The 12,803-nt window shown below is 38.7% G+C and overlaps 4 protein-coding genes across 5 annotated transcripts in view; 2 read left to right on the forward strand and 2 right to left on the reverse strand.

Annotated features, from left to right (window-relative positions):
* Positions 1–453: 453 nt before the first annotated feature.
* On the forward strand, positions 454–1,956 carry LOC108973593 (androgen-induced gene 1 protein). The gene is made up of 4 exons (XM_018940965.1): positions 454–711; positions 776–946; positions 1,013–1,236; positions 1,310–1,956. The coding sequence occupies exons 1-4, from the start codon at positions 610–612 to the stop codon at positions 1,641–1,643; spliced, it is 831 nt and encodes a 276-aa protein (XP_018796510.1). The 5' UTR covers positions 454–609; the 3' UTR covers positions 1,644–1,956.
* On the reverse strand, positions 1,750–6,688 carry LOC108973592 (protein smoothened). 2 transcript variants are annotated; one of them, XM_018940964.1, is made up of 8 exons: positions 6,523–6,688; positions 6,002–6,454; positions 5,458–5,939; positions 4,768–5,388; positions 4,551–4,709; positions 4,124–4,490; positions 3,738–4,062; positions 1,750–3,662 (listed from the first exon to the last, which is right to left on the reverse strand). In XM_018940964.1, the coding sequence occupies exons 2-8, from the start codon at positions 6,434–6,436 to the stop codon at positions 2,674–2,676; spliced, it is 3,378 nt and encodes a 1,125-aa protein (XP_018796509.1). In that variant the 5' UTR covers positions 6,437–6,454; positions 6,523–6,688; the 3' UTR covers positions 1,750–2,673. The 2 variants fall into 2 exon arrangements, with proteins under 2 accessions (XP_018796509.1, XP_018796507.1); XM_018940962.1 differs by having other exon boundaries at positions 6,002–6,458.
* Positions 6,689–9,274: 2,586 nt separating this feature from the next.
* LOC108973560 (intraflagellar transport protein 46 homolog) lies at positions 9,275–10,601 on the reverse strand. Its single transcript, XM_018940912.1, has 2 exons — positions 10,437–10,601; positions 9,275–10,361 (listed from the first exon to the last, which is right to left on the reverse strand). Exons 1-2 carry the CDS (start codon positions 10,578–10,580, stop codon positions 9,336–9,338), a joined length of 1,170 nt encoding a protein of 389 aa, XP_018796457.1. The 5' UTR covers positions 10,581–10,601; the 3' UTR covers positions 9,275–9,335.
* A 1,176-nt stretch (positions 10,602–11,777) lies between these two features.
* LOC108973587 overlaps positions 11,778–12,803 on the forward strand; it is a gene marked incomplete in the record, with an annotated part of 146,942 nt that continues 145,916 nt past the window's right edge. Inside the window, 1 exon segment of the mRNA XM_018940956.1 lies at positions 11,778–12,587.

Below are 12,803 nucleotides of genomic sequence, written 5' to 3' on the forward strand. Positions count from 1 at the left end.
AACTTGTTTGACACTAACGAAACAGAATAGAAAGATATTTATGAAGTGCGAAAGGTAAGTAACGTGAAAGTTAAACAAATCTGTCTCAAGGGAAACATTAGATTGGTTCTACTCCCATTAGCGTACTTATGTAACTGCGATTTTTAAATGTCTATTACAATATTCTGTATGCTACGAGAACTTATTTGAGATTGATTTAATTTTTTGTAAGTGCAGCACTAAATTTGCTTAAAGAATATAGTACTTTTTATCCCAACACATACAATTCATTCTTAGTTTTCATTTACAATCTAATTTTATATACAAGTGCTTATGCTCGTTTTGTAACCGGCAAGTAAATCCAAAAACAAAACTTCTACAATCTCATTATTGTTTGTTCTCTGAGCGTGACGTATTACTAACACTTCACTAAGTAATTTGTATGCTCAGAAGCGTGAATCTGTGTTATCTCTTGAACAGTTTGGGAACGAATGTAAACGAAAGTGACAAAACTTGGAAAGATGTGAAAGTGTCGGAGAATACTATGTAGTTGCCAAGTGGCAGGCAATAAAACATTACCTGCAGTATTGAAGTGTGTTTTATTTGGAAATTGGAAATTTAGTACCAAAGATGACAAAAAGTAAGAAACGGCTAAAGGAAGAGCTGGAGGCGAAAGCACAGTCCACTGTTGTTGAGGAACGTTTATCAACAACAAATGATGCTTATACACAGGTTCATTTAAAGAAATACTTATGATTGAAACTGCTTCGTTTACTAAATTATTATTTATTTGAAGGGTGCCTTCTGCTACCTCCGCTTGCTCACACACACTATAGGATTACTGCAATTTGCCTATGGCATCTACTACCATTGGTTCAATGTGCATTGGCCGCAGCACTTACAGGATGAGGAAGAGTTGAAAACACGTTGGGGTGGCAAATTTAAATATCTTACATTTCTCGATGTGGTTTGTATTCTACAGATCGGAAGTTTGAATTTGCAAATGTGTGTAATTATAATCGTCATTCTGTAGATACTGCAAGCTCTTTATCATCTAGTGGCATTACTTAATGATATTATGGGTTCTAATGCAATAGGACCGCCACGTACAATGCCTGGAATTCGGAAACTTCGCGATTATATGTTTGCTGCATTGGCTTTTCCCATCGCACATAATGTGTGCATCTCTTTTTGGGTTATATACGCTTACGATCGAGAACTTATTTTCCCATCAGCGCTAGATGCAATTTTCCCAAAGTAAATTTTTATGCGATCTAATTTTGTACTTCTTATTTAAACACATGCCATACTTTGTAATCTCCTTCTTTAGCTGGCTCAATCATATCGTTCACACCAATGTGGCTATGCTCGGCATACTCGATATGTTCACTTGCTTCCGCCAGTACCCCAGTCGTGCAGCCGGCCTCACTGGCACTATTGCATTTATGGTGCTTTACCTTATTTGGATGCACATTGTACGCTTCTTTTCGGGTCATTGGGTATATCCACTGCTGGAAGTACTTAATCTACCTATGCGTTATTTCATGCTCAGCGCATTGCTAGCTTTTACGGTGTGCTGCTATTTCCTTGGAGAATTTCTGAACAATACTATTTGGAGTCCAGAATTACGTTTGCTGAAAATAAAAGACGCCAAAAGTGAATAAATCGAATCGATAAAAATCTGTGCAAGTCGCACATCTGTAAAAACAACAACAAAACATACAGTTTGACCAATGGAAAATCTAGCTTTAAACAACGAAAGTGTTGATGTATTATGATTTGAGTACTTTTACACAGTACCGTTGTCATTTATGTATCATTTTTATTGACAATTTTGACAATGTATAATTTCTTAATACAATAGAATCCTACGTTTAAAAATGTTCAAAAAATCTTAAGGCACTAACAATTATTTCTATATTTGAGCTTTTCTCGTTGATTTCACGCAGTAAAAATATAGAAAAATTTATTAAAATATTTTCTGTACTTTCCCTTACTTTGATTACAAAATTAGTACTTTTATGCTATAAAAGTAGAATTATAATCTATATTACAAAAAAGTTATGTATAAATATATGCTTAAATCATATCAAGTCAGTACAGAGGTTTTATAGTATATGAGTATATTATAAAAATCTATAAATACATTTAAATGCAATATTCGTGATTTCGGGTTCAAAATGAGTATTTTTCAGACAATATTTTCGTTATAAAAAACATGCGAAACGAAGCCTACTTACGGTAAATAAAAGAATTACCAATTTACCAAACTATAACTGCTTAAAAGGTACTCGTTAGTTACATAAATTAAAAAAAAAGTGAAAAAACGTTAACTTCGGCGGCACCGAAGCTATACACAAATATAAAATTAATTAATTTTGATCGGTCCATTTGTATGCATCCGAGTTTCGGAAGGCATCTTTTCAAATACAAAAGTTTTTCATACAACGACTAGATCTCTAAAGTTTCGTTTTCGGTGCTACTAACTTCGTAGCGAACTTTATATAATATGCTAAGGGTATAAAAATGCAAAAAAATTTATGTATATAAGTGCATTAAACAAAAAGCACTAACTGTTCTACTAAGTGCTACTAAACACTTTGCTTTACATTATCCGCTGCTGCACATTTTTGACTTTCGCTGACAATGACCTTATGCGAGTTTCTTAATTGTTAATTGAGATTCTATTTTTATTTACTTCGATGGCAGCAACAATAACTTCAACTTTTCGGATTCGCTTAAGAGCGTTGTTTCCCTGTGCTTGTTATTGTTGTTGCGCAACAATGTATTCATTTCGGTGGCGTCGATGGCTTCGTTAGCATAATCATTTTTCTGTTTCGCGCTCTTCGCATTCAATTGTCGCATTGCCAACTTCAATTCGTCTTCCTCATAGGAAGATAAATTGTGCGTTGCAATTTCGAAGGCATTCGCTTGTATGCCCACGTCGCAGCTCGTTTTGCTGTTACGCGAGTGCGGCTTGCCTGTAGAGTGCGCCGAGTAGGAGCTGTGCAATGTCAAACCTAGCGGTAAGTCGAGTTCGGAGGAAGTGCACGAAGAGGTGATGGAATCGCCAATTTCAACGATACCATCGCCATTGAGATCACGTGTTAAATGCAAATTCAAATCAGATATATTAAACGGATTCTCCTCGTCGTTGCTGTGGTTGTGTAACAAAGCGGTCGCGGCAACATTCGAGCGCATTGAACTGTGCTTTCTGCTCTTGTTGCTGCGCTGTGAGCGACGACTGTTGCTGTTAGCAAGCGCGGCCGCAGCGGAGCATGTTCCAGCGATCGCAGTGTTGGTCGCCTGTGATTTACGCGAATGCCGGCTACGTGTAGAGTTCCGTGAATTGCGGTTACCGCCCGATTCATTCGATTTTTGCATATTCTTTAAGAGATTCTCTAAAACGATCTGTTTCTTAACATTTCGTTCGCTTGTTTCAGCATTTATTTCTTCGATACGTGCACCTGCATGTGCATGTGTCACATTGTTTTCATCATTATAGTTGGAATCGTCACTTAGATCCTGTTTAAGCAGTACATCTAAGCGAGAATCGTGTATTTTGAAGGAGGCATGAGAATTTTCCTCCTCGGAAGAGCTGCTCAAGCCTTGCTGCTGCAGGAAAGGCATAAGCAACTGACCGTTTTTGGCCAAAAATTCACTGATATCGGCCGGATCCAAACCTGTGAAGAATCAAAGTGTTTGCCGTTATTTTATAACGCATTATTTTTGTGTAACCTATTTGTGTGTGTACTCACCAGCATTGGCGCTGCGTCGCTTCATCATTTTACCTCCGTGTGTGTGGTGTTTCTTTGTACTTTGCTGTGCAAATAGGCCGACCTTGTGACTGACATTTGGATATGTGGTCTTTTTTAGAGCAATGACCTGCGACTCTATGGAGGTACTGCTTTCACGGCGTCCACTATATTTGCGTCCAGTTGTGGCTGCCGATATAAAGTCACGACGTTTATGCGTACGCTTATTAGTGGCAGTTGCATGTTTACTACTGTGATGATGATGATGATGGCCATTGCGTGTGCGTGAGGCGACTTTTGTTTTCATTTCGGCAATTTTTACTGACACCTAAATATTTGGATGTAAATTATTACCCATTATACGTTACTTAAGTGTTGACAGCAGTTACCTGAGAGTCTACAGAATTCCGTCTTGATTCTACCGAAACATGTCGTACACTAAAACTTATCTCCGAGTCCACGGAGTTTTTGCGTGGGCCTTGACTCGATGAGTTTGTGGTGCCCGCCCCGGTGAGTGCCATCCGGCGTTTCACAAATTGTGGCAAATAATTCGCCCATGTTGAACTGATTTCATTGGTTTCAGATGAGTTTAAATCATTTACATCAAAATTCAAACCTACAGGGTCGGTGTGCGTGTTGTAAAGTGTTATGGATAGCCTGCCCTTATCCTCGAACTCTTTGCGTTTTGCCCAAGTTTGAGCGATCACCTTGTGTTTTGGCATTTTTATTTCTTCCACAACTTCCTTTCCGCATTTCCTAAATACGTAAACAAATTTGTTTAAAACGATTTTAAGAACAAACTTATGGAATACATACTTTCTTATGTAACGACGCCAGGTGTCAAGCGACGACGGTGTCCAGCACCAAGTAGACATGACAATTCCCGAGCCAAAGAGGCAGATCAAATGCAGCTGCAGCAACGCAATACTAGGACGATTTTCGATTCGGCACTTTTCCTCCGTTGCAATGCGACAACTGAAATTGTGAAAGTGAATAAGTTTCCAGCCTACAAATTCCACTGTGATTGACTTACACTATGAATTTTCCGAGACTTTCAGCCCATTCGCGTGAATGCTTAAACTCGTTTACATGACAGGCGATGGCTGCTAATATGAAAATGAGTGTAAATATCGAACACACACCCATTCTTACAATAATCAGATGTATCTTATTGCTTGCCGATGTGGATTTAATATCGTTGGCAAAATGCTTCAGCCCAAATAGCATTATCATGCCGCGTGTAACAAAATAGCCACCAACCAAAATAACGCCACATAAAGGGCCCAGCAATAACGCCGCCCGCATGGGATGATTTAGGTAACCAACAAAGCAAATGCCAACCGTACTGTTGCCATCTACTTCGCTCAGTGCCATTGTGGTAATGGTAAGCACCAGCGGTAGTGACCATGCAACCAAATGGAAATATGAACCTTTCTTATCAATGCGATCCTGCACGTTGCCCACTGCACGCAGGTGCCAAGTGTAGGTGAGGAAAACAAACCAAACCATGGCTGCGGTTAGAAAGTAGTAGACAAGTACAAATACCACAATGCACGATAGATTTTCACCGGCAGTCGGCTCTGAATGTCGCAGCGTACCATCTTTGCGGCAAACGATATCCTCACGTGAACCGGGTGTGAATTGTGCCAGCCAACTAAGGTGTAAAATTTTATAGTAAGTTTCAATTTCTATTTATTAAAGTTTTTAACATTGAGGTACTTACCCCAAACAGGAAATCATAAAGCATAAATTTATGTAAAACACAATCAAAGCTGGGTACTTATTAGCATTCTCCCAATCAATAATAAAAGTGGCTACAACAAATAAATTAGCTAAGAAACACAGTGTGCCCAGCCAGCTAATCAATTTGTGAATTTGCCGATGCTCATCATCTGTATATAAAGGATCTTTGCATTGTACACCGCAACCTTCAATGCCGGGATAGTAACTGCTGCTGGAATCGGCTGGCACCAAAGGTGGCAAACAGCTACCTGTTGCATTGAATTTCATATCCTGCACATCGTTGGTACATTTAGGTGGAAACAAAGTCTCATTGCAACGTAGGAATTCGGGGAAATACGAGCTATTGTAGAGTATGCGACATGGTTCCCATGTTTTGCGACACATTTCCACAGAGGGTAAGTAAACCATATCCTTGCCATTTATTTGTTCACATTTTGGCATAAACACAGAGCAGAGAAAAGGCTGTGCGAAATATTGTGGATTAAATTGTGTATTTTTATAAATGATGTGATATGTGTACTTACTTGTATTACGGCCCAACATTTGGGTACATTTCTAAGCGCACGATAATTACTTAAATGCTTTAACATTTGATCTTGGTTTTGGTAGTCGGTGAGATCTAAACTGGTTAAACTATATGTAATGTTAGCACCAAAACATGTGTTGTTTACGAGCCGCTCGCAGCGACCATGACGCACACACTGTGTGTGTTGCATATCCAGGCCACGCCCGTCGAACCAAGGCTTATTGTCACGATTCTTCTTACCATTAATTCGATAATTGATTGTACCATTTATGGGCTCCAAATCGGTTTGTATAGTCACAGTGGTGGTGGATGTGTATGACGTAGCGAGTGTGTTAGCGTTCCGTGAAGAGACATCTCCTAGCGTACTAGGCAGTTGAATATAAACGCATAGTAACAAAAAGTAACTTAACTGCGTTTTACTCCACTTGTCCATGGTACAATACTGTTTTGTCTTCCTAGAACAATCGCAAAATTTGTATATGAGTTATACCATGAAAAATATCATCAAAAGCTACTCACTTCAATGCAAGCAATTTAATAAAGAATTCGCATAAACAAAAGGACTTTATTAAAATTCACGTAACATAGTAATTCATATTATTAAAGACATGCACTCAATACGAAATTAAACACAAATTTGAAAGAAAACAAAACTCAACTCAGACCGCGGAAACAAACGGTAAGAAAATAAATGGCAGGTAAGATTGCTATGGACCACCCGGGATGCGAAAGAGAGAACAAAAACTAAAACAAAATAATATATAAGAGAATGCAAAATAGAGATGCCAGACCGATACGGTGTTGAAAGAGTCATAACAATTGCTCATTGGTATGAAATATATTCGCGAAAGAATATTCGTTCACGCATTTTCTATTGTTAATGTACAAGACATGTAAGAGGGAAATTTATAGCAACAGAATATTCGAATTTTAATCAGTTTTACAATTTTTCAAAGAAGAAATTTTAAATTATAATAAAAAATTTAAATTCTTGTAAAATTTCTAAATAGCACAAAAAAAAAACAACAATAACAATAATTAAATTTTTAATACATGCTAGTGGGGAAAAAAATTCTGGTGTCTCTGAGACAACCGTCCTGGCATCGATGCGGAGGATTCTACGAATTGCCCTCTCAAATACATAGCTGGTGTTAACCTTTTCGTCGATGAGACTACCGATGAACTCTTTGTTTAGGAGAGTCCGTACATACCGATATTGTTCGTTGAGAGGCGAGAGACAGATTGCAATACCGCAAAATTTTACCTATTTTATCAGGGTGGAGGGACGGAAGAAAGACTAGTTGGGAGGTTAATTAACGATTTAAACCTCTTTTGGTTTTACCCCCCAACTAGCAGCTTGGAATGACGCATACCGTGCGCTCGCTGCCAATACCTTTCCTTGCACACTCTTTCTTCCTTGCGGAGCAGCTCCTTCACAGTGTGGGGACCCACCGCAATGAATGGTTCAGGCCCAACCATACTGGTGGAGGCTGCGGAGCGGGCTAGCTCGTCAGCTAGTTCGTTGCCGGCTATACCCCTGTGGCCGGGCACCCAGATTAGGTGCACCTGGTTCTTTGCAGCTAGGTTGTTCAACCGTTCTCTGTACTCCTGCGTTTGTATGATGCTTTTTACCATTCATTTCAGGTGACTTCTGCCGCGCCGGTATCCCCGCAAATCTAATTCGGCTGTGAACACTGGCGTTTAGCAATACCAAAAGCCCCGTCAGGATCGGGAATGATCTATTCGAGACGTTCGATACCAAACTGGGTTTCAGACAAAGCGACTCCCTATCGTGCGACTTCTTCAATCTACTTCTTGAGAAAATAATACGAGCTGCAGAGCTGAGTAGAGAAGGTAAAATCGTCTATAAGAGTCCACAGCTGCTGGCGTACGCCTATGACATCGATACTTCCTTTTAAGTTCTGCTCTCTCCAGACTGAATATGGGGGCGAAGCAAATGGGTCTGGTAGTGAACGAGGACAAGGCGAAATATCTCCTGCCATCAAGCAAACAATCATCGCACTCCCGATTTCGGACTCAGTAAGCAATTGAGAAGTAACGACTTTTCTCGACGAACAAAGACCGAACTATATAAGTCATTCATCAGCTCCGTCATTCTATATGGTGCAGAGGAATGGATTATGACATCTGATGAGTCCGTGTTAAGACTTTTCGAGGGAAAGGTTCTGCGGTAGATATATGGTGTTTTTCGCTTTGGTAACGGCCAATACCGCAGTTGATGGAACGATGAGCTGTACGAGTAGTACTCGCCCAGGAAAGCAAAGGAAGAAGAAGACCTCCACTCTGTTGGAAAAGGACCTTTTCCGGGTGGAAAAGGACTTGGCTCCCATTGGCAGCAAATAACGAAAAGGAAGAGCGACTAGCGCGTTGTTGTAAACTCGGCTATAACCGCGTAAACGGAGTATGCCTCATTAAAGAAGAAGAAGAAGAAAAATATACAATCTAAATTATATTTTTAGGTAGGTTCATTGATTTCAACGGTTGTCGTAACCTTGAATTCTTTAAAGGTTGCAGCAGGTAAGATACTCAGAACATTTTAAATTAAACACACACAGTGAAGAGAAACTAACATGCACTTCGCATATGTAAACAACCGGAATTCCCTTCGTCAATCATAAATTCCTGCGAACATGTGCATTCACCTGCATTCAGTGCCTAGACACTTTACCATTTGGCCAGGGCTATCTTAACTGCCATGATTTAGTTCATTTGCCTAATCAGGGAATGCGGCGACCCAATCACTGGCCGACAATGTAGCTCAATGCATCGCATTAGTTATGGAATAACCATCGACTAATTGAGGCTTAGCAGTAGGCGCATCGAGTAGAGAATCCGATTTAGTGGTGGGGGGTGTGTGTGTGTGTACGTTCATATCGTTAGTAGGTGACGACCGTCGCTTGTTGTGTTGGCGATTAGGGTCAAATATTGACGTTGCGAAATGAGTTATTCGCTTACCGAAGAGTGCGTGGAGAGAGAATCACGTAATGAAGTGACTTACATCAGTGTTTGTGTGTGGGAGCAACACAGTAATTTGGGCTCCCACAAATGCCAAGCAATTCAATTAGAGCAATAACACCAAAACCGCGTTGTGACAACATACCCAACCCTCCAAGAGAGAGCATGGTTTAAACACAGTTACTCTTATTGAAAGCTTATTTTAAAGAATTAATCTGGAGTATAGCTAAATAACAATAAATATATAGATACAAATGAAACGTGCAGTAATTTACCGTTAGATAATGTTGAAATTTGTATTGCGGTGCATATTTCAATATGTCATATATTCGAGAATATCAAAGGACTTCTGCTAATCATTCCCATGCTTGATTGGCGGCCAAATATAGTGCGAACAATGTCTGCACGCTCATTATGTAATGGACCTGCGTTTCTATAGGCCCCTCCACCTCGAACTGTTGACACAGTGTGCGCACATAACGCGCAACGTCCTCATCTTCCAGGCACTGCTGATACGCCTGTTGCACAGCTACACTAGCATCAGCATACGAGCGCGGCCAATTCATCAATAAGGGCTCAATCTCTTTGCGCGGTTGTATATCATTCACGGTTTGGGTCATATGCAATTTCTCGACCTCATTAATCCACTTGTCAATTTCCTTAGGCGATTTGGCAGTTGGAATCATTGAAGCCGATGCAGAGCGCGCATTGGAACCACTACCAGTGAGCACCGAACGCAATTTCATATTAAGCAAACTCGGCTCCGATTGTTCACCGGACGGCTCGTCAAGCAGATAAATACCCATTTTATGTAAATACTCGTTGATTTCTTGCTGACGTTGAGGCTTCGATAGTGGCGGTATGGTGACCTTGAGGAAAGCGTCCACATCACCGACAGATGGTACAAAATCTGGTATGAAAGGTTGCAGGCGATAAGGTGTATCAATAGATTGCGGTGTATATTTTAATATGTACGGAAAGAGTTCTTTTAGCTCCTGATTTATTGCTAAATTTTCCCAATATTCAGATTTGATGGACAACTGCTGCTCTTGCGGAGATGATTGTACTGTTGTCGCATCTCCAATAACTTCAATTTGTGGTTGTGGTGAAACAGCTTCATCTGATTCACTTTCGGATGGTACAATGAGTCCACCACCACGCATCGGAGGTTTAGCCGACAATACATTGGCAGTACTGCGCGCGCTGCCCGGTCGTGTCTGTGGTCGTTGGTTAGCTGTGCCGCGTGCTAAACCGTCTATTAAGCGCGGCTGCATTTCACTTACATCATCGTCGTCATCGTCATCGTCATCGTCATCCTCGTCATCGTCATCGTGATCAATAATATCCTGCAATAGGCCATCATCGTCGGTCGAGCTACCATGCTATTGTGAAGTTTAGAAATTTGTTATATTACGCCTCTGTAATTCTAATTAATTACAAATAAACTGAAAGCTTACAATCTTACTGCGACGCAAGGTAGCAGTTCGATTAGTCGATGCGGTCCGACCACTGCCATTGCTTGGTATTCGGTCTACTTTAAAATGACTTAGATTCTTGGAATCTGGCCCACTAATTGAAATCTCCTCATCATAATAATTCATTTTAATGCCTGCTTAAATAAATACACTTATTTATAGAGCTACAAAAGGAAATTACACCGCAGCAAAAATATTTTCTTTTCAGCAGTAATCTTATTTGTTTGTTGCCACCGTGTTTGTTTATACCGTTTCCTTGACAACTTCTATTGTATTACGTTCTGCCTTGAGTTTATAGCACAGTCATGCGTTTGAAAAATCTATCTTGCAAAAAATTAACTGTTTTAATGCTCTCAAAAAATATTATTTAATTAATGCGATTTGCAACTAACTTTTTTTGCTTGCATTTGTAATAAATTTCGTTATTTGCTTCTTCACATCACATCCGCTTTGACAGCCGCCTTTCCGTTGCATCATTTCGCAGCTGGCAATGCTGTAGTAATGTCTGCGCTAGTGTTACCGGATGTACTGAAGCCATTTATCTTTTGCACTTACTTTAATACAACTAAGTTGGTGTTTTTTTTTATTTTTTATTTTTAAAGTAAATTTCTAAATCCTATCATTATTTCTATGAAAATGTAGAAAATGAATTCTGTTATGCATAAAGCATACATATATCATAAAATTGAATTTTAAAAACTTAAAATTTATAAAATATATAATATATATGACTTTATAAATCTATAATAACATGAAGCTTAAATAATTCAATCATATAAGGTTGTGTCGATAGCCCAAAAATTACAATTTTTCAAAAGTGTTTTAAGCCATAATGTCAAAATCAGCAGTTTAGCTTTGGTTTTATGATTCAAAATAAAATTTTCGAACATTTCGAGCAATGAAAATCTGTTTTTTGAGTGATAACTGAATAGGAATATATTATACTATATCATACAAAAAAAATTTTTTGTGATTCGAAAATAAATTTTTCAAATTTCAACTAATGAGAATATGTTTTATGTTATAACTGAATACCAATAGATTATAAATCAAACAAAGTCAGCAAAATGAAAAACAAAACATTTTTTTTTCCTTAATTTAAGGAATAAAAAATGTTTTTGTAAGAGGCAGCACGCTCCGAAGTAACACAGAATGTTCATAACTGATTCTTGATTCTTAACTAATTAAAATTGTTTGCAAATATATCTAAAATATTTTGTACACTTTCTGAACTAGCCGGCAACATCACCAGCTGGCGGTTTTCATCGCTATTCCAAGAGCAACGAATGCCAATTGGTATTATTGCGCGTTGTTGCTTTCGACACGTCGGACGTCAAAGTTGTTTTTAATTCGTATTTCTGTGGCGGTGGAAACGGAATTTGTTTTGAATTTTTGGTTTCGTAGCAAGCAAGTATGCGATTATAAAATTTATTATTCATATACCGCGATTTGTGTGCTTACGGTTTAACAGTATCTCATGGGAATACTCAAATCGTTCTACTTTATCGGTAGTCTACTTTATCGGTTCGGAACTAATTCTTAACTTTATATCTTGCGAGTTTCAGCGCATTTTGTACGCGTAATTCAGTGGCAAATAATAAGTGTTAATTTCATGAAGCAGGAATATTAGATATTAAAGAATAAAGTGGCACTTATGTGCAACAAGAAAATAATTATACAACAATTAAATTATATCCATATAAAGTGTGTTGCTAATCAAGTGAATTAAGCTCCCAATGAAAAAGTGAGTGAGTACATGATTAATTAAAAAAGTTTTATTATAAAAATACTAATAAAAAAATAAAAGTCAGAGTGTCACCGTGCAGTAAAAATAAATCTTAAACTAAATTAGACGAAATGAATTAATTGCCGCCATCCAAGAGTTGCAAGGCTACGATAACACGTTGATCACGACGATTTAGTTACCAGCAAGTAGTGTATTTGTTGTTTGTGCCAACTCTGGCTAGGTGAGCGAACTTTTTACCCGATTCATGCCAAAGGATTAATTCTCTGTTACTTTGGTGAGGAGCACTCAATAAAAAGCGAGTAAGACGACCAACACCGGCATTTTAAGTTCCATTGACAATAACAACAAAAGTGTGAAAAGTGCAAAAGCAAAAGCAAACACAAAAGGTAGGTAAATCAAAAGCACGTCGACTTGTTTCATGGGACAAATAAAAACTGTGTGTTCCTTTCATTATTATGTGTGTGCGTGTGTACGTGTGTTTTAATATAAAAAGTGAGGTTATTATCCCAAAGGAGGGTATAACTGGTATAGGTACGCACCTACACATACGCAAGTGTAGAGTTAAGTTAATAAAGTGTATTGGTGGAAGCGGCTAGCAGCAA

Source organism: Bactrocera latifrons, unplaced genomic scaffold (assembly GCF_001853355.1).
Source record: "Bactrocera latifrons isolate USDA-ARS-PBARC rearing strain unplaced genomic scaffold, ASM185335v1 scaffold_49, whole genome shotgun sequence".
In the NCBI taxonomy this organism is placed as follows: Eukaryota; Metazoa; Arthropoda; class Insecta; order Diptera; family Tephritidae; genus Bactrocera; species Bactrocera latifrons.